The sequence below is a fragment of the Apteryx rowi genome, unplaced genomic scaffold (genome assembly GCF_003343035.1).
Source record: "Apteryx rowi isolate R43461 unplaced genomic scaffold, aptRow1 scaffold_46, whole genome shotgun sequence".
Taxonomy (NCBI): Eukaryota; Metazoa; Chordata; class Aves; order Apterygiformes; family Apterygidae; genus Apteryx; species Apteryx rowi.
In genome coordinates this window covers 2,300,412-2,322,870 of record NW_020450716.1, presented here as the reverse complement: position 1 = coordinate 2,322,870, position 22,459 = coordinate 2,300,412, and the positions used below count along the sequence as shown (strand labels likewise).

Below are 22,459 nucleotides of genomic sequence, written 5' to 3'. Positions count from 1 at the left end.
GGGCTGCGGTGCGCCCTCTGCAGCTGCCTGCTGCTGGGCGGTGAGTGGGAGAGGGGCGCCCGGAGCTCGGGGGGGCGGCTGGCGCTGCCCGGCGCGGGGAGGGCTCCCGGCTCGCCCGGGCCGGCGCCCGCCCCCGCTTTCCGCCCGCCGGGAGGCCGCGGCTGCCCTTCCTGCTTGGGGCAGCTCCCTGCGTGCCGGTGGCGGGAGGCCCGTGTGCAAGCGGAGCCGTGCTCTTGCAGGCGTGGCGGCCTCGGTGCTCCGCAGCGCCCGTGCGAAGGCGGCTCTGCCGGCCGGGAGCCCCCCTCTCGCGCCTCCGGAGCCCCCGCTTTTTCTTTTTGGATTCTTTCAGCCCTACACCCACGTCTGCGTAGAAAGATCGTTCGCGGTCATCTTCAGCGAATAATCAATCCGCACATCCGTGTTGTTTCAGTAGTACTACTGGAGCACTGCTTACAAAAATGCTATTTTGGCAACTCAGTGAAAGTTCATGTGCATACCCTGATAGTCACTAAGTCTTGGGCAATAACAAGTCGTTCATAATAAATGATGATATCATAAAGAAAGTACTTACTGGAAATGATCGGTGTTAGCTAATTTTTTTCGTTGCGTAAGCTCAGGATGAACGATAGGTATTGAGGGTTTGACTTAATTGCCAGATTGCACCTAGTCCATATTAAATTCTGTAAAAACAGGGAGAGGGTGAGGCAGGAAGGGAAGAAGGCTCTGTTTATGTTTTSGATTACTGAGAAGTCACGGGAGGAACGCATACTAAAATGTTTGTTTGTTTTTTGATTGCTTCTATAGTATTTGGAATAGTGTCAAAGCCCCAAAATGCAAGAATTATTTCGGTTAACCTTCATAGCATTTTACAGTGGGATCCACCTAGGTTTCACAAAGGAAATATAACTTACACTGTGCAGTTTAAGAGGTAAGGCTGGGGGAGCTGTACTTTTTTTTTTTAATTTATGTGTTTATTTGTAAGCTGTCTCAGAAATTCACATTTTACAGCTGCATGTATTTGTGATGTGTTCCCTCCTTTGCAAGAAGATCAGGAGCTGTCTCTTTCTTTTTACCTTTGAAAGGCTTCTTTTCCGAGCTAAATAACAGGGCAGAGGCATGTTCTACACGTTTTACATCCAGAGCTGTTTTGTACATACTTTCTTGGAGCTGGAAACGCATTTTAATGTTGACTGTTATTAACTATGTGTATGTTTTTCTCTGTCATGGAGTTGTTATCCGCTGTTCAGCAGACTTAGTCCTGCTGAGCATGTCTACGTTACCTAGTCCTTTACCGACACCAGCATTTTGTCCTTTGCCACCAGGGCAGGCTGCTTGTCTGTGCCCTTAGTAGAAATTTCTGATGAACTGCAGCCGGGCGGCTTTTCAGTTGAGTGCCTCTAAACTTAGGACACGTTTTCTGAGGTCTCCTTCTGTCCGGTTTGGTGGGTTGGTTTAATTTTGACTTGGTTTTGCCACTGCGTCCCTCTGAGTTGGTCTTTTCCTATCAGGAAAAGGGTTATGTGCAGATGTGCTGCAAATTCCCTAGCCCAGAGTTAGAGTCCCTACCTGCTTCAGTGCTTGGAAAAAAAACCCCGCGTGTTGAGTCAAAGGTCTCACAGTCCTGCAAAAGGTTGAATTCTTTGGGGAAAAAAGGGACAGGAAGTAAAGTTGAGAAGATAGCACCCACAGGTAGGGGTCTGCTGAGGAGAAATCTCCAAACTGATTACAGTTGAAATGGGTGCAGGCCACTGTAGTTGAAAGGAGGTTTTTCTGAGTGCTGGTAGCAATTACATATTGACCACCACATTCCTGGGTAGACATGTGATGCAAAACGAAAAGAGCATTATCTTGTATCGCATGGTTCYCAGTCAGCTCTCATGCATATAAGGAAAGGCTAGGGGCGGTTTTGAAGAAAGTCAGAATTAGACAGCAAAGCCAAGCATAGCAGTATTGTCTAATATTTACAACCTCGTCTAATATCTACTGTCTTGTTGAATCAAGTTTTGTAATCACTGTCAAGAAAAGGGCATTTGTTTTCTGAATCATAGTCTTAATCACTAACTTCACAAAATAATATAGATAAGTATAAAATGCATAATGTGCATGTACGTACTACTACTAATGTTTCATATATATTTGATCTGATCTTTCACGTTCATAAGTCGTAATTGGCTGTGTTAACAAATAGATCTGCCACTTTTCCAGTTAATTGAGAGGAAAGATATTTCATCATTTATAATTTATGCATCAGATACTTCTACGCCACTCTTCCATACAGCATCAATTTCCCTAAAGGCACATTTGAAAACTTGAGCACAAACACGGGACTCACAGAGTGCGATGTCTCTTCTCTGTCTGCATATGGAGACTATATTTTACGAGTCAGAGCAGAGTCAGAAAATAAGCAGTCAGACTGGGTGATCGTCAGATTTAAGCCAATGGATGACAGTAAGTGTTTTTCTAATCTTCCATTAAAATATTGTCTGCTATTAATGCACCTTTACAATTCAGCTCCATACAAAAAGCTGTAATGTGCAGATCATTGTAAATTTACTTACACTGAACTATAAAATTTTAGTTGGAACGCTTTTCTTCTTCGATGGTAGAAGTAGCTATCAGAAAGCATGGTAGGTTCACTGTTATAGCTAGATGATAGTATTGATATCTGAAACYTCTCTGAGAAGGTTTTAAAAGATGTATATTTTCCCTTAAGATAATGATCATTTATATTTTTCGACCAAGGAGAGTTTTCCTTCAAGGATTCTGACTTCCTGGATATTTAAATGAGTTCAATTACTTTCTTCTTCATTGCTGTGTTAGGCAAAAGGCTTTATATTCCTSTTTTTTATTTAAAAAATACAACAATTTCACAGGGAAAGTTTAGGTTTTAGTCAATAAATAATCTTCAGTGCACAATACTGCTATTCTCTTAGTGAAGCTTTGCAGCATTGTGTGAGGAATGATTTAGATCCTGGCATTGCCCTGTATTAGTGTCCACAACAGAGATGTTAGCCATGTTGTTGTCATCTGAGCTTGGGAATGGGAGAGTGGTCTTTGCCAATGAACATCCTTTACTTTGTTCATTCTTATTCTGTTCATAGTCTAAAATAATTTGATTTTGCTTATGTAATTAACGTTATCCAAGGTTTTTTTCTCCTCACAGCTTTTAATAGGAAACCATACAGGAGGCTTCTGTTGCACCTCGTCTTTCAGAAACACTTCCTAGAATTTTTTCTTTCTCTCTCAGCCTTCATTTGCTTGAATTTCATCATTCAGTTCCTTGGATTTCAGAGTGTAATTTTACAATTTACAGCCTCATTTTTCAAAATACTTTTATTGGTTATCCCTCTCCCAAAGCAGGGTGTTGAAATAGTTTAATCTGGCTAGAACAGAAGCTTTGAAGCGCAACATTGAAAATGAAGAAAAAAATTATCACATTGCCAGTGTAAGGTTAAGCCAAAAGAAAGTGTAATACAAAGTGTGGATTTCCAGAACAAGCAAACTTGTAGATCATTAACAGAGTTGTAGTTTGACAAACATTTGAAAGAGRATGTAGCCTTCTGATCAGGCTTGGCTTTGAAAAGGCAGCCGATTCATGAGCTGAGAAAAGCTGGATATAAAACTAACTGGAAAGAAAGATCTGGTAGTACTGGCTGAATCTCTGAGGAGGACCTGAGGATTTTTAATGTTGTCGTAGAGAGCTTATCTGAGTAGGGCATCATGATAAAAATATCTAGTATTCCTTTCTTTGTAATCGTTTCTGCCAGTGTGTTTTGTTTTTTTTTAAGAAATCCCACACTGTAGTGTTGTCAGAACAGCATAAGAAAACCAGAGTAACTGAGACCTTTACATTATTTTTCACAAGTTCAAAAACATACTGAAGTGTATGATCCAACAAGCAGATTTTCTTAAATTAAGAAGCACATATTTCTGGAGGAATGCAAATTGCCTGTATAGTGAGCTCTTGCTTCCTTAAACACCTTTTAGTGTGGCTCTAGTGAGGTAGAACTTTATTAGAGGCATCTAAGGCAGAGTTGTTCTGTTGGAATAATAGGAGACTTTAATGGAGAGTTCATTGCAGACGCAACTTAGTTGGTGACCCAGCTACTCATGCAATAATTCAGGTAGTGGCACAAAAGCGTAAGAGAGAAAAGCCATTTTCAAAATATGAAAATATAATATTCAGTCTAAGCACCTCAATCAGTAAGACCAGTAAGACATGCAGAAATAATTCAAATGTTTCACTTTTTCAAAGCAATCACAATGAAAGAAGCCTTAAAACGCACTTCACCAGAGGGTTTCCTCAGAAAAGACTGGTGTTGCAACTGTTCAGCTCAGAAGGGGAAGTGAGCAATAACAACCTATGCAAATGGTATCACTTCCTCCAGGAGTGACAACAGCTGGCAAAGGAGAATTGGGTAAACTTAGTATATGGGAAATGTAGTCTGTAAAAATATCTGTTATTTAACTGTAAAAATAAATTCCTTTGACCAGTTCTGTAAGGAAAGGGTTTATTTATCTTTCACCTGTGAGAGGAGATTACTTTCTTCAACTACATAAAATGTTTTGAAGCATAAAACATGAAGTGTCTTAAGTTGCATAAAAATGTCAAATTGAGAACTATGTGAGACTGACTTCTGGTGTTTCTTTTTTCCCCACTATTCTCATATATAGCAATCATTGGGCCACCTGATTTAAAAGTGAAGTCAGAATCTGGGTCTTTGCATGTGGATTTCATAGGCCCTATTGCTGAACATGAACCTGACAAGTGGTCTTTAAAACAATACTATGGCTCGTGGAATTACAGAATACTATACTGGAAGAAAGGCAGCAATAAGGAGGTAACTTCTGCTCACTTGATGTTCTGACTACACCTTCCAGGCATGACTTTGATATATATGGTCTTCTTGGTAAAATGCTGTACTGACRAGTTTCTGAAAGCTAACAATGGTGAAATAAAATACATATCTCTACAAATTACAATGAAATAAAGTCATTACAACTGGTATTCAGAGCAGAATGGCAGATGGTCGTGTAGTTAAACAGTAGCATGGATATAATTTACTTTTTCCATAATCAAAAATAATTGCTATGTTATGAGAGTTTCCTCTCTCAGTTTAGCAGTGCATTTATTTTTGCAGGAGTACACAATGCCATTTTCCCCACCAAATCTGTGTACTTCACACACAAAAGCAAGGGTAAACTTAGAAGCTGTGACATCAGCAGTGTCTAAGAATACGGCAATAAGCTGACCTAAATCCAAATCTCGTATCATTTAGGTATTTGTGCTACAGCAGTCTTTGTGGAACTCTGGGCTCTGAATATTACCATGGTTGGTGCCTTGTATTACCTGTGGTCACCTTCCTCCAGCTTTTCACCTCTTCATTTTCTATTGTTTGTAATTCACTTTCTTCCTTTTCCCCTGACAGATGTGTTCCTCAGCTCAACAGACTTCTCCATATAGAATGCATGGAGAAAGATCATAAAGAATATATTAATTATAGGGTCGTAAGGTTTATTGCATGAAAAAAAAGAAGCATTTCAGCTGTAGATATCAATCACAGTATAATTAGTGCTTTGTACATCAGTACAATTTTCATACAGCAGGGCTTTAGTGCATATTATTCTGATATGTATTTGTTATCCTGAAAAAATCCTTGACATTCAACTCCAGGAGATAAGGGATCCTAATTTCCCAAAAATGGAAAAAGTCAAAAGGGCTAGACAACAGAACTTCTGCAGGTTGTTTTTTAAAGTGGATGGTTGCTCAAGATGTTGAAACATCACCAGCTATAGAGCCTTCTCACACCTGAGAAAGAGCCTGTTACTACCTAATGGGGCACGTTGTAGGGATTGCTGTAGTGTGCAGCCACCATATAAGTACAGGCACATAACCAATCCTGCGTCTAAACAGCAAGCTGCATTTGCTCTCAGTCCACCTAACAGCTTCCGCAATCCTTTTTCTTTTTTCTTTTTTCTTTGTCTAGATCTTCTGTCCTACGTGCTCTGCCTCAAATTAAATTATCTTTGTCTGTAACAGCACTCTTAGTTGATCTCATTTGGCTGGATAATTGTTTCTGTCTGCAAGCAGATCTCATTAATCACGTCTCTGTCATGCTCTTTAGCCTAATACTTCATTAATGCATCTAGAATCATCCCGTAAGTCAGTGGTATGAATGGTCTCGCATACTAGCTAAAGGTGAAATGAATATTTAGTTAGCAATTATTTTACATAGATAGGGTATTTCATTCTGTCTTTAAAAACCTTATCCACATTGCAGCTATAACTGCTAAGGTTTGTACCACTGAATGGAATATTAATTATTTAGCTAGTCAATTCACTGGACTCATGATTTCCAAATTTTTTGTGTTCTTCTGTGTTGCTAGGTAATTCTCATAGATACTGAACATAACTCTGAAATATTATCTCAGCTGGAGCCATGGACAGTATATTGTATTCAAGTACAAGCAGTTATTCCCGAGTGGAACAAAACTGGGCAACTGAGTCAAGAGGTTTGTGACCAGACAACCCACAACGGCAAGTAATATCTGATGCAGCAGAATGTTATAAACGCTGTGGTGAATTAGGAAACAAGGCATTCAAAAGGAACATCAGTGTAATGTGTAAACCTTTAGGAAAAGGTTGTGTTTCTTACTCCAGGATTGTTCGGTGGTCTATGCACACGCGTCTTTAAAAAATAGAGGAGTTTTTAGAAACTGAATGAAAGCTACAAGCAATATGGCACCTATCACATGATAGTTTACTTCRGCAGAAGCCTCTGAATTCTTCCTCTTCTGAAACCAAGAGTTAAACAGAGCGTAGGCTTTTTGCTGATTCCATTGTATGGGTCTGAATTTCATTTACCCTAAGCTGTATTCACTATCATATGAATGCCTTTGTACCATATATTTATAACTGAGAGAGGAATTGGACCCTGTGTTGCAGCCTGGTTCATTTTGTGGTGACTTTGCCATCGTCTCTTATGGGGCTAGGACATTACCCATGATGCTTTTGCTCTGTGTGATACACAGCAGTTGTTAGTTAGTAATATAAACAATTGTTTTGTTTAGATGCTTTCCTTTTTATATCTAAGGCAGCTGTGCCAGTAAGTACCAAACACTCCTCAGTCCAATTTTTGCTAGGCCTAATCAAAATTGTAGCTTTTAGATTTTTCCTCTCTTGACAACTGGAGAAGCACTTCCATTTCCAGCCGTACCACCTTTGCCACTCTCTATGGAATACAGCAATAGCCACAGCCATGGTCAGATCCTGTCATCTTAGCATGGACCTTGATGTCCCTGTTTAAAAGAAAGGATGAAGCCCTAGCCACTGTCTTTTTCACATGCGTAATATGTTTTTCATGTAACTTACACCCTCAGACAACTTGTGTCTCTGCCTCTGAGTTTATACAAGTTATTATGGAGAGGAAGCCATCCGTGCGAAGCCTGGGGAAGCTATAGGGCTAAACTTTTCCTTGTGTATTTTTCCTCATGTACTTTTCCTACACATATATTATCTGCAGGTAGTGCGGTTGAATTGCCAGTGGGTTTTGGTGGTGGTATTTCTTGTTAATTTATGGCTAGGCCAGTGTTTAGCAACTGTAAGCTGGTGTAAAACATTTATACAGTGATTTATTGATACATCTATATTCTCATTACCTATTGCAAAATCCTCATGCATGACAAGAATTTTTAAAAGGCTCAATAGTTTAGAAGTTTACAGATTTTTGTTCTCTGCTGTCTTCACTTTCTTGCCATTTTTACACTTTTTTAAAGAGAAAATGGAAGCCTATACTCCTGGTAGTGTTATCTTTTAGTTCCTATACTCCAGAAACACCAAAGAGTGTATGTATTAGCTCTTCACATGACACCACCTTGTGGGTGGTTGTGTTGGTCTTTTTTCTTTAATCATATGCCTAATATTGCATGTAGAATCACTAGTATGTGTTACTGTAAGTGTCTAAATATGATGGTTACAAGTTCATTTTATTGAAAGCCACCTCAGCCTGCTCAGACTGAAAACTTAAGAGCTAGGACACATGAAGAGCTAAGGCAGAGGCAGAGACAAGTTGACCATGAGCCAGCAATGTGTCCTTGTGGCCAAGAGGGCCAATGGTATCCTGGGTTGCATTAGGAAGAGCATTACCAGCAGGTCGAGGGAGGTGATCCTTCTCCTCTACTCAGCCCTGGTGAGGCCACACCTGGAGTGCTGTGTCCAGTTCTGGGCTCCCCAGTACAAGAGAGACATGGAGCTACTGGAGCGAGTCCAGTGAAGGGCCACAAAGATGATGAAGGGACTGGAGCATCTCTCATATGAGGAAAGGCTGAGAGAGGTGGGACTGTTCATCCTGGAGAAGAGAAGGCTGAGGGGGGATCTGGTCAATGTGTATAAATATCTGCAAAGAAGGCAGGGCCAGACTCTTCTCAGTGGTGCCCAGTGACAGGACGAGAGGCAACAGGCACAAATGGAAACACGGGAAATTCCACTTCAGCACAAGAAAACACTTTTTTACTGTGAGGGTGGCCAAGCATTGGAACAGGTTGCCCAGAGAGGCTGTGGAGTCTCCCTCCTTGGAGATACTCAGAACCCAACTGGGCACTGTCCTGGGCAACCTGCTGTAGGTGAACCTGCTTGAGCAGGGAAGTTGCACCAGATGATCCCCAGAGGTGCCTTCCAACCTCAGCTATTCTGTGATTCTGTTACTCTGGTTTTTTTTGTGTCTGGAAACAAAATGACTTATGTTTGCAGTTAAAATTTTGTAGGCTTAATAAAAGGTTTTTTAATTCTCTAGGAAAAGTCATGTTTTGAAAATAATATGTGTGGAGGGTCATGACAGGGTTAAACTGGTGGAAAGTTGCAAGCAGCAAGCAACAGGAGCCTCAGACAAACGTACCCAAGGACACCAGTGCAGCTGGGAATGATACATCCTGAGAAAGTACAGATAAACTAGCAGAAGCCAGTGGGAACCAAGGTTAAGGGCAAGACAGCCTTTCCAAACAAGTAGCAGAGTACAAGGCGTGACCGCTGCGTGCGTGATCGGTGCAATGACTGGCTCCCTGTGACATAATCTGCAYGRTGATTGGCCTAGCAAAGTGTGTCTGTGAAACCACTGAAGCAGCTAACTTTTTAAATATGCTCAGAAATAAATAATAAATGTCTCAGGACGCAAACCCCCCTGAGTCCGTGCCATTCATCCGCCACAAATATGTTCAGAAATTAATAACCACAGTTTTAATATTTTTCTTCTGTTTCTTGCAGGTGTAACGCCTGCATGGATAATTGTCACTATTCTTTTTGGATCCATGTTGACTGTTATAATATTTCTTCCTGTTTGCTTCTTTTCCTTTTTGTTTCTGTATCGACTGACCAAACATGTTTTCTGCCCTTCATATTATTTCCCACAACACTTGAAAGAGGTTTGTTTATTTGTATTCTACCTAACATAGTTAAAATCAACTTTTTCAATAGAACTGCCTGCCTCCCAAAGGCTCTCTGTGCCAAAACTTTTACAGCTTCTTTCATTTCACTTTCTTGCATATGCACCTGATTGTTAGTCATATGTGAAATGCAGACTATTCTGAGGGGGTTTTAAGAGTATATGGAGCAATGCTGGTTATTGGTATGCAGGCTAGAGGAACCCATTCTGTTGTCTGTTTTTATATAGTAAATATTGTGTGTGATAAAATTTGCTCTTCTGTCAAGCAATTTGGACTAAACAGAAAAGTCATTCAAATAAGTAGAAATGATAATGTCATGAACTTTGGTGTAAAAAGGTGAGTGAGCAAGGTACTTTTCAATGTGAGAAGGCTGGTGGAAGTTAGTTCATTTAATGGTTAATTTCTGGCATTACAAGGTCATAAACTTTGCATTAATGTTACCTCGATTTCCCTGTTTTCATCAAGTTCTGTGGCACTACCTAGACACAAGGAAAGAGTTGAGAATTCAGACTTCTTTTTTAAGCATACTGATGTACAATAAACTCTAAAATACTGTCTTTCTGAATTCTTATGCACAGAGCACTCCAAAATATTAAAAAGCTGAACAATTAAAAAATTGGCATAGAGTTTTATACCTAAAACAATTGCATAATTTGTAATATGAAGCCTTATGTGACTTGGAAACAGGATGTTTTCTTTCATTTTAAAGTGGGAGAATAACAGGTGTTAGCATGCAGTTCCTCTTTTTAGATAGTGAACAACTGAGATCTGTCTCCACTATCTCGTTTTAGACTTACAATTGCACATTCCTCTCCTGAAACAAAGTTCTTTCACAAATATAATAAAACTCAACTTAAGCAAAGAGTTTAGCAATGTCTGAAAATTCAAGATAAAACAAGAGCAATGAATGTTAGCTGTTGGGGAATACCACTGACCCTTTGTTACCCAACTAGCAACTTAAATGCTGTATCAGAATCTCCTCCAAGAAATAGGGCTATACAGAATGCTATGTATGGTAAGGTTATCATTCTATACTAGTCTAAGTTTTGTGCGCTTCCTCTTGGGTCTTTCTTTTTGACTCATTTAGAGTTTAGCAGACTCAAGCTTTATAACTGATTTAGCACAAATCTTGTGCTTTAAGTTGAGCACACACAGCAGTAATTTGCTGAACCTGGAACTCAGCTGTTGAGAAGCCAAAACTGTTTTGATTAATACAGGATAAGGCAGAACTTCATTTTACTCTCAGGTTTCTCGCAAGAAGGGAAAACATCTTCATTTTGTGCTACTGGGTGGAACTGGTTAATCAAAACAAATTGACTAATAAAGGTCAGTCATGCTTAACTAAATTGACATTATCAAAGGCAATAGTTTCACTACATTTGAGATTGCTGATTACTGACAGAACATTTCAAATCACAGTTTAATAGACTGAGGCTACTAGTAATAATACTAGTATTTATTTTTTTAATTACAATGAACAGAACTGTTGATAGAGCAGCTTACTTTCTTATGTACAATGTATTAAAACTGAAGGGTCAGGTCATAGGAAGAAAATCCACCTGCACTCATCCAGCTGCCACCAAATAAAATGAACTCCCACGTGAGCTGCCAAAATGAGTGGTTGCCCTATTACTGCTGTGTTAAGTAGGTGTGCTGCTTTTGTGTTGGTGTTCAAAATGCAGTCGTGACATCCTGTGAAGTCCATGGAGATTCTTGAGTCTGGTTCCATCTTAATAAGAGAAAAGGGAGTGGGAGGAAGTTGTGACATTTTAGTACCAAAATTAAGTCATCTTTCTCACTGAACTACATAGCTCTGCAAATCTCGCTCCATCTCCTTTACTTGCTTTAACAGTCATGGTTTATGTTGACATTTAAAGCCACTTGATGTCTAAGCTAACAACTTTCTGAGAGGGCAGGAACAATTCACATGTCTCGGAGCTGTTCTACAAATCTCTCAGTAGACTCCTCCTTCACCTACAGTCAATTCACCATTTTTAGTCTTTCTTTCAAAACAAAACCTAGGTACTTTATTTTTTAAAAGTAAAGTTTATATTCCAAAGAGAGCAGTAATCTCAGGGATATATTCTTACAAATACAGGCACTTCTGAATTGATTCCAGGCTTTGCATAACATGTTAAAGTGAGCAGAGAAATTGTCACATTGTCACTAATCCAAAATTTCCAAGGATTGGGAAACCCAACTGATGGGTAGAAAACATTAGAAAAGATATTTCTAAGCAGATATGGTATAGCTGGTGCAGCCTAATTCTCATTTCCTCTTTCTTTCACAGTTTTTGAGCAAGCCTTCTAATGGTTCGCAGTTATTTTCTCCAGTCCCCCAAGAAGAGCAGCATCTTTGTGACAAGTTAACGGTTATTTCAGAAGAATCCAAAAATCAAAGTGAGGAGATTACGGATGAGGCCAGCAATACAACAGAGCAGCTTCAGGACTCCGAACAAGAATTTTCTGACTTAAAAATAGTACCAGCTTCGGAAGGGGACTAAATGCACTCCTCATACTTCACTCAGACTGAAAGAAAAGCAAATAGGCTATTATGTTTATCTTCTGCATACTGCATACTTGAGTAAAAATTCATATGCAAGGTTTTGTACATAGACTTTTCACAGAATCATACTAATTTTTAAAGTACAAGAAACTTGGCTATACATGAAGAATTAAATGATATGTAAATTTTTGCCACCATTTTTACTGCCTCATACCTACAACTCTGTTTGCTTTTTAAATTAATATCATAATATATAATACTAGTTAATTTAATTTTGATGTCCTATTTATTGCAAAAGCTAATCAAAATGGCCTACTGTATAAGATTTGTAAAAGATCATATTTTGCAAGGAAAGAGCTGATCTTATATTTTTTTAATGAGAAATTGCCTGTATTTCTTAAGATATCTCTATTGGCATAATCTTTCTATTGGATTTTTACCTGATGCTAAATTATAAAGTTATTCACAACAAGTTGTGCACCATCTTAATAAACCAAACGCAAATATTCAATGTTTTGCATTGCAAGGTGTTATTCATACTTCATCACCAAGGATAATAAGCAGTACACTGCCAGGTAGTCCTCTGCGTTCTGGTACAGTCCCCTGAGCATCTGCCCTGTTATTTCTGTGACTAATTAAATCTTGCCTAATCGACTGAAGTCTGTGGAAAAATTTGTAGCTAAAGCAGGAGTTAAAAGGCAGGATCATTTCATTTATCTATTGATGTACAGTCTCAATTCAAGAAAAGTGAACACAGGCAGGTGTGACTCATGCTACATAATGCACACCTGCATAGTCCTGCTCATTCATATCAAGGCTATGTCCACACCAGTATCAGGGCATATCGTATGACCTTTGCACTGTGCTCTAATCCTTTGAGTGCTGCAATTTTTTTTGTATATCCCATTATATTAAAGTGACAGTGACAGATTAAATTCTGTCAGCCAAAGTGACTTGCTACAAGTGAAATTATGTGTAAAACAACTTGGTATGTGCATTATAAAATTTATAGCTATAGATTTGAGGGGCTTTAATTATAAATATTCACTTTTTTGAGAACTATCACAGGAAGAAAACATGAGGAAAATAGGCACTGATTCATTGCACCACCCAACTATATGTAATATGCAAAAAAAAATTCTGCACTTTTTAATTTTGATCATCTTTTGTTTCAATTAATCATTTGGGATATGGAAATATGCAGAAGCATTTTCATTTTGTTTTTTAAGGCATTATGTTTCACTGATGCTTTTGTCCACTCCTTACAAAAGTTGTTCTGTGAGCACTGGTACAAATGAAGATTGATGTCCTATGCCTGGTACACCTCTCCACTGCAAAAATTCATCTCAGTGTGTTCCCTATTCCTTCTTCCATATTAGCAGCTTCGTCTCTATATTTTTTCTTTTTTTTTTTGGCCTGAAGGAAGACAAAAAACACATAGCATAGCTAGTATGGCCTATGCATGTGCTAGTTGGCTGGTCAGCTGCTGTCAGGCAGAAGAGATGAGGAYTGAGATTTCCCTGCCTCTTTTCCTCACTCTTTTAATAGAGCTGCTTTTGTCTACTTGGCTGCTAATTTTCATGGAAGAGTAGGAATTTATTCTCTATCAAATGTGACTGAAATTTGTCAATAAGTTCAAAGGTTTTGATGAGGGCACAGATAAGGCAGTCCCATGTGCTATGCCACTTTATTACAGATTCATTAGTAAGCCAAACTGGAAAAAAAAAAAGTAACATTAGTCATTATACCCTTGGCAATGCGGGGATACAGTCTTTAGACCAAAGCAGGAGGAATGTGTACATCTCTGATATTTTAAGATGCTGGCTTCYCCATGTAAAAAGAGGAACTGTTTCCCTTCATGTCTTTGCTGATACTGGTTGTTGCAGTATCATGTGGGGGAGAGGGAAAGACTGTTTCTCAGAATATTACTTCATCTTTCAATATCTTCAGATGTGGGAAAAGAAAGGATTTGTGCTGACAAGTTTGTTCTACTCTAACTTTTCTTTGATAGGGACGTACTATCTCTAAAGAAACATAGCTGGTTTAAGTTCATGTGAGCCCATCTTTAACTTACTGGCTATATCACCATCAAAAATCTTTATCTAGTGAATTCCAAAATTAAAATTATACCACGATATTCCAGCTGTACCACAACTAGCATGAAATAAGAATGAATTCCCCAACTCTGCTTCTCAATAGGTCATCAAAGTTTCCAGAAAGTCCAGAAACCCGTATAATCCTGACGAATGTATAACCATAATCTTAGCGTGTTCCAGTTGTCTGAGAATGGTAAACTGACACAACTGTTGGACCATAACATTGCTAGTGTTGTTCTAATACAGATAACTTGGTAAATAAAGGAAGGCGGTTGTATGCCATGCAGAACAGAAATGAGGGTTCCAGTACAGAATATATTAATAAAGATCATTCTGAAAGGTTGGAGAGACGTTCTGTGAAATTCTGATTAGGTTATCTGGTGCCTGAAGTCTTATTTCATCTAGGGCCAATCCTGTAGTCAGGGTAGCTTCTAACACTGATGGCTGCTCGCTTGTCTGCTCTCTGTTTCCTCTTATAAACATCCAGCATTTGAGTTTGTGCAGTGTAGCAAAGCAGCGTTTGTATTCCTGTTTATAAAGGAGTTCTGAAGTAATGTTAAATAATGATTTGACCTTGTGGAGGACTATGATTAACGCTTCATTGCTGATGTCTCACTTCTGGTTAAATCACTCAGCTGCATTATCATTATACTATCATTCACGTGTCTCTTAAATGAAGATTATGGTATGCAGATACTGCAGGGACAGGAGATAGAAGCCCCCTAAGTAAAGAGGCTGACATAATGCATGTACTGACAGAGGAAGCAAAAGAGGGGTAAGGCCTGAAGCTAGTGCATATAGTACCTGAGAAATTTCAACAAGGCTGTTCAACATAGAGTGAAAAGAATAGGGAGGGCTGTGTATTTTTAATGACTGTTAAAAGATAAATTTAGCTTGCTCAGGCAGGCAAGGTATTTCTTGGATGACTCCTATTTTCTTTGCTGTATATGAAATTTGGCTCTTCTGACACCAGAGTGTGGTTTGTGACTAGAAAGACTATAATAAACTGAATTTCAGAGCTCCTGCATGTAACGCTCCTTGAAGACTTTGTCTTGCAGTAAATGTGGAGGGTGTTGGTCTCCAGGCATGATCCACGATATCGCAGAGAACCTGCCATAAACAAACCAGGTTCTTCCTGTACGCACAAAAAGAACATTATGTAAAATTTCAGACACACAACATGAAGAGCAAATACAAAGTACTGCAATAAAGATAGGAAGAATTCACAGCACTATGAAATTATGATTACATGGACAATGAGAAAAAAAAACAAGTATTACACTTAACCTTGGAATTCTCTAATGAGTAGTCACATTAGCGGAGAGGAAAATCTTACCTATGTTTAGACACTAAGTTTTAAAGAAGATCCTAGGAAATCTGCAGATGGGAAACTTTCACATGAAGACAATTTCAGTGTCAAAGGAACACTAACTCACAGGAGACCTGTTCTGTTTTTATCATATCACCAGTATAAAATTGTCCTAATCTAAACAAGGATATTACCAATACCAATTATGCTCATCTACACAAGATCAACAAGTACATCTATTAGGAACACACCGTTACCTCTTGCCTATAAAGGCAGCAAATATAAACCATTTGTGATCAAGCTGGAGTGCTGACCTTCATCCAGGAAAAGCCCTGGCTCGCTTTTCACTTCTGATTCTTCACCTGGGACGTTTTTTGTTTATCTCGTTTCTTACTAAACTGACTAAACCAAGCTAGGCCTTTACTGCCTGCGGCTTTTACTCATGCTTTGCTAAGCAGCTGTTCCTGGGGATATCAATTTTTTTCCAGTGTTTTGTTATTTGATGGGCTAAGGCCTGCTAAATGAGCTCCAGTGAGACAAAAGGGCCACGTGACACGTGAGGTGATACAGGCAGAAGCTCTAATTCTGGCCTCATCACGCCAATCCCCATGGCTCCCCCAAATTGTATCCTGCAGAAGGCAGCTGCCTGGGACCCTTCTCTGGAAGAGCCTCTCTTTCCTTGCTGACTATGCAGGAAACTAGGTGATTTTTCCTCTTCGGCAAGGCTAGCCCATACCGATACCTCTCAGACAGCTTGAACTCCTTCTTTCTCTGCAAGGATGTTAGGCGGCRGGTTGTGACTGGCACTGAGGCCAGGCATGGCTACAGCTAGGTATAGCAGTGGTGCTTGGGAGTAATTAAGGCTGACTTTTTCTTTTTAGAGGTCAGCCTTTTCTAAGGGCTCTTAAAACCAGATTTTTTTTTCAGACTGACTTGCAGTTCAGTTTGCATCAGGAGCTGAGCCTTCCTATTTCAAACTGAGTCCTCACAGGGGGGCATTCACAGGGGAGAGCCTTCCTGCCTCCGCCAAAAAAGAGAAGCTACAGGATCCCTTGGGATGTGTCAAGCTTGCCCACAGGCCTGGGGGGCAAGCCGTAGCTCTCCGTGTACTGCCCAGGCAGTACATGGCACCCACTGCCCCTTTGGAGAAACAATAATTTAGAGAAGAGTTGACCTTGAACTAAGCTGGTGGAGAATATGGTGAAAATGAATGAATAAAATAGCCAAACCTCTAACCTATGTGTTATGACTTAAAAATGCAAAGTACAGGAGTGTGTTACTAATTCTGGCACAGTCTGCCAGGGTTTTTGGTGAAGTAATCTGAGTAAAACAGACTACCCTGAAGGCCTGGGTGTCACTGGAAAACTATTTTACACGTGAAATGCTAGCAAGAGCAGGAGGATTAAGGCACAGTGAAGTGGAGAGAAAAGAGGGGGAACAGCCTAGGCCTGTGGTGAACAAGAAGGATCGTAGAAGAGGGCACTAAGGTAAGACAGTAAGAGAAGGAGCAGGAGTTTAGAGGGTCCAAGGAAGTGGAGTGAGGCTTTTAGGGAGAAGGGAGACATTGGAGCCCACAGCCAAGCAAGGTACTAGAGATGAGATCACCCGTCAGCTCCAGGTTTTCCTCTTCCCTCTCCATGCTGGGATCTTCAGAGACTTCCCTCCCCTGCATGGCCCAGAGACATCAGGGAAGGTTGTCTGGCTCCGCAGTGCAAGTCCTCATCTGTGGGCTGGCCAGAAAGAGTCCTGCTGAACAAAATAGTCTGGAAAGGCACAAACGGCTTTCAGAAACTCTACATCCATGACAAACTGTAGAAAAAGCTTGTAAGTAGTCTCTTCATGAGAAATACAGTGTAAGAATTTCTGGGTTTAAGTTCCTCAAATTTTTCGGAAGCAGGTTGGGAAATATCATCATTACTTAGCAAAATGCAGTTTTCCAATAGTTATCTGCTATTGAATGAGTGGTTATAGAGTGTCTGTGCAAGGCCATGCTCTCTTCCTTGATACTGCACTGTCATGAAAAAGGAAGGTGAAATTAGTTATTTTTAATTTATAAAAAGTACTGTGAATAATCAACAGGCTCAGCTGGCTGCCTGCATGCAATATACTGGAAATTGCTCATTTGTACTTCCTAATACAGAGTTCTCTCTTATTTCTTGCTCACAAATTGGATTTCCTTAAGTAACCTTTGCATGCTTTCAAGCAATTACTGTAAAAGAGCGAAGGCATGGAACGATATCAAAAAGACAAATGAGATACCACTGGGGAAATACCATAGAGGAGATCCTGGCTCCAGCTACATTAATGTGAGTTCACTAATGCTAGGATTTCATCCTGGAGAAAGCACCAGACCAAAGAATCTGTTTAACAACTTTCAGCTCTTCCATTTTGCCATTGACTTTGACATCATATAACTGATATACTGCCACTCATTTCTGCTCCCTTCTTTCAGCTTCTGTTGTTTATATCGTACTTTTAAAAAGCGGATTGCAAAGTCCCTGAGAGACTTTCAGCCCTATAAGCCCTGGCTGCAATCCTGGTCCCAGTGAAATCCATGTCAGTTTTGCCAGGCAGGTACCTGGCACCAGAATTTCAGATTGTTTATTCTTTACCAGACTATGCGAGTAATGTATGGAAGTCATAGCTGTGCAGGTGACATTGTCAGACATGCTGACATAACAGCTGGTACCATGAGGCTCTGAAACACACCCAAACCGAGCAGAACTTCCTGATCGTAACAAGATAATGAGATATCTATGAAGACAAACATGGTAGAGGAATTACAGTTAGGTATTTTGAAGATACCAGATGGGTCTTATCAAGCTGTAAAAAGACAGAGGTTGTCAGCAGACTTTCCACATTCTTTAAGCCTGCAAGTTACATTAAATTTGAGTAAATTCTAATTCTTCTATCCTTCAAAGCCTAATGCGCCATTCTGACCAGATATCTGTGTTTTATTCACCTGTGATTTCTTATGTGCTGAAAATATTCAGCCCTCTCAGGGCTAAAAATATTTCCGATATTCAGAAAGATATGTGTCCCAAAAATAACTCATAAACTTTAGTGTGTGAGGAGGGTCAAAAGGGGAGGAGGACAAGAACTGACCCTGAGAGTCCTTGCAGAGCTCCATATGTGTGAGAACGCAACACTGGTGCAGGAAATATCCTTTGAAATGCACCTAATAATAAAGTCCTGTAGTGTAACACTAGGGAATCCCCTACCACATTTATCCCTCCAGCTCTAAGCCTGTCCTTGGGCACTGCTCCCTGCTCCTTTCTGCAGAATGGTTAACAGTCAGCACCGGTGCCTGCAGTGCAGGATGTCCAGTAGAAGACAAAATGAAGACCAAGATCTGTGTGGGCGCCACCATTGTATGTGATCTACAAGAAGGGTAATAGCAGTCAAAAAGACACAGTTTTACTCAATGAGACATCACTGATTTTAATCAGAAAAGCCTCAAGGGCTTTTAAAGAAGTGTGACGTTACATGTTCAGGGAGAATTTGGTGGAGCTGATCGTCATTAAATGTGAGGGAAATCAGGAACCTGTCTCCAAGTGCCTCTGACTGATATTAAAGCTACACTAATCAGGCTCAAAGCAAAGACCAGGCAAGAAGGGCACGTGGAGCAGGTACAAGGTGTGCCATCTCAGCACAAGCGTGGGAGCAGCTGCGTGAAACAGGCGACTTCAGCTCTCGGCTTCGACTGCATTGGAGCCTTCTGCAGAGGCAGGGATGGGGCCTTCTGACTCCCATGCAGCAAGAGCTGCTCTCCCAACCCTGGGAGCCCCTCCTGGAAACATGACCCTGTCCACCTTTTCCCCTAAAGAAAAAGGGCAGTTTGCTAGAGCAACTTATAAGATTATGACTGATGTCTGGCCTTCTCCCCTTACCTTAGAAGACTCACATGATCCTATACTACCTTAGTGGCTGAAGCCTTTACCAGACACTTGGCCCTCTCTACCCCTTATGCAGCAGCAGCAGGAGAAAAAGCAGTAGGGATTGCAAGGTAGAAGACAAGCACTACCTGGAAGGCTTAAGGAAGCTGACCAGTTTTTATCTCAAATTATAGCTGTGTCCTGGACAATACCTGCAAAAGTCAGGGTGAAATTCCCACTAGGGGACAAATCTACAATGATTCAGAAACTAGAATCAGAAAACAGGGATGTAACATCCCAGCAGGGGATCTGCAACAATAAAAGCCACCGAGCAGCTGATCAGACTGAAGTGCAAAATAGTATGAGAAGGAAGATTGAAATATTTTGGAAAACTTGCATTGCTATTATGTAGCCTGCCCTGGTGTGAAATACACAGGTTCCTACAACAGTAAAATCTCAGAAGCAAATTGCTTGTAACGTGATGTTAGGAGGATACAGATACAGATCTGTTTACATTGACAAAAGTTTTCTCTGTTGTAACATTTATGTGGAAAATCCCTAAACTATAACCATATTATAGTTCATGCCACTCTCTTTGGAAGGGGGAGGGGAAAAATCTCCATTTGTGAGAAAGTCAGTGGGGTTTCATGTGACACAATGCTGGGAAGGAAGCAGGCTTTTTTTTGAACGTATACTTTATTTGCAATGTTTTCAGCTTCCAAAACTATGTAGGTAAGATATCACTCAGCTGCAGAATATCTACTTATTAACAAAAAAAAATTGGTCTAATTTCTTTCAGTGAACCTCAATAACTTTGTGGATAAGGCAGAAATGTTAGGTTATACTTTGACTTTAGTAAGACTTTCCATAATATCTTACAGGGTACTGTCACAAATAAGCTAAGGGAAATTGGTCTAGATGACAGAAGACAGATGTGGGGTCTGTAGTTAGTCTTAAAACATAAATGAGTCAACATTTCACTGTTGTGAAAGAGGCAAATACTATACAGAGGACACAAATCACAGTACAATCTGTGAGACATGTAAAATAATCCTTCCCACTACTCAGCACTAGTAAGGCCATGTGGAAGACTATATCCACTCCTGGAAAAGTCTGGAGGAGGGCAACAAAATATGCTCTGTGAAGGAAAATTAAAAGAACTGGTATTATGTAGCCTGACAATGAGAAGTCTGATGGGGATATAATAGCCTTCAAATATGTAAAAGGCTGTTGAAAACAGGAAATGAATAATCTATTTTATATGTCCGTGATAGGCAGGAAAGAGGTTATAAGACTGCAACAAGCAGTCTTATTAGGAAAAGCTTTCTAATGATGACGACAGAAAAGATATGGAAGATACTGCCTAGGAGGTGGCATAAAAAACTAAAAACAAATGTCCATTAGAAAAGAGACAAAAACAACAGATCCTGCCTTGGGGCTGTACAGTGAACTACTGGACCTCCTAAGGTCCTTCCTTTCTGGCACGACTGTTCTGTTTTTCTAACAAGATGAAATACTATATTTGCTTCTTGTATTGTGCTCCAGAGTTCACAGGAGAAGAAACAAGCAAAAGGTTTCTCCTTTGTCTGTGAGCCAAGTGAAATAAATCCAGTGGAGCCTGCATGGCTTAGCTGCCGCCATTACACAGATGTTTTAGTATTGGCAGTGATAATCACAGGAGAACACACTGTCTTCCCCTGCGTTGGGTTGCCTGTGTACTGTAGATAGAGCCTCTCTTCTAACAGTTTATACTGACTCCAGTTTCTGTCTCTTTCTTCTATAATACCAGTGAGGAATTTGCATTCAGATTTACAGGAATATGAACTGTAAACATCGCGGTATATTTACGAGACTTTTAATTATTTCTACCAGTAATAAACTAGCAAATTAGGTGGAGTTCATTTCATGATCTAGATTGCAAAATGGTTGCTGTGAAATGTGATTTACATAAATAACTTGCTGTAAAAATGTTTTCCTGAACAGTGTTTGAGCACGAGATAATAAATTATCATAGAATAAATTTGGCTCAAGGTGAGAAATGCCCTGCAACAATACATCCTCCTCAGAGATATGTTATAGCCAGTCATTTATCTTCTACAGGCTCCATCATAATGCATCACTTACTTCAGTAACAGTCCACTCTTGAAGTGCGGAATAAACATTTTTTTCTGGCAATGCTTTCATGGCTGAGCAACTCGACCTTATAATATGCTTTTAACCAACCTCATCTTTTTAGTATCAGAGTACCCTCCATCCTGCAATCATAAATCCTGCATAATTCTTGCAGCCAACTCCTAAATTTAAAGGGCTTAGTTTTCCTCCCACCAGACTTGAAAGAAATGTGCTAAGTACATCTCTTGACTTTTAGCACTTCATGACTGTCTATAATGGGCTGTCAAGCCTACAGCTGTGTAGAACAATTCATCCAGTCTGCAGCTCCTTCTCAGCAGCCTTTTCCGAGGAGCCTCTTGAAAGTGACCTGCAAGATGGAAACACTAGCCAAGACATGGCAGTCACACTCTCAGCCACCAGCATTTTCAGTTGTCCAAAGCCCTCCTCTGATCGTGTAGCAAGTGCTGCCACCAAAGCCCATAGCTTGTTCCCCAGCTCGGTTTCAGGAGCACTTGGGTGTGTGAGGAGCTGAGCGAGGCCATATGAATTGCTCTGACAGCAGCCACCTCCTCCTACATGGCCGTCTTCCTGRGTGGTCGTTAGATCTGTGCAGCAACAGGCTGCAGGTGCAAAATATGCATGTTTCTTTTCATGTGTGTCAGAAAAGATAGCACTTCCAAGAAATACTGTACCTTGTGTGCATTTGCCACATACACGTTTCATGCATGCACAGCGAACCTAACACTCCTGGGAAGGGGTGGAGCAACCCTTGGGGACAAGTCTACTCTTCATGTGCAATATGATCCATCTTATGATGGCAAAGAGCTGTGTAGTACAGGCCTGGTTTGACCCTAAAGGACAGTATGCGTCTTCCTCAGATGGAGGACTGTGGCATCACCGACACACAATGTGAAGGCCTGTTTTGTGGTAGCCCTTGACGAAACAATATGCCATTTGAGTTCCTTATTAGGGACACCACCAAACTGGAGAGTCCTATAGGTGTCAGGAGTGTGGCCAGTCAATGTCAATATTAGAAAGTTACCAAAGAATTATTCACAAAGGACTCTCAGAAAACTGGCTGCCACTGAAAAGTTTGTCTCTTGAAAATGGCATTCTTAATACCA

At 40.2% G+C, this 22,459-nt stretch overlaps 1 protein-coding gene across 1 annotated transcript; it reads left to right on the top strand.

The window, feature by feature from the left end:
* Nucleotides 1–126: 126 nt before the first annotated feature.
* Nucleotides 127–12,454, top strand: IL10RB (interleukin 10 receptor subunit beta). Its single transcript, XM_026077624.1, has 6 exons — nt 127–928; nt 2,252–2,448; nt 4,675–4,841; nt 6,388–6,538; nt 9,260–9,417; nt 11,729–12,454. The coding sequence occupies exons 1-6, from the start codon at nt 774–776 to the stop codon at nt 11,939–11,941; spliced, it is 1,041 nt and encodes a 346-aa protein (XP_025933409.1). The 5' UTR covers nt 127–773; the 3' UTR covers nt 11,942–12,454.
* Nucleotides 12,455–22,459: the final 10,005 nt, after the last annotated feature.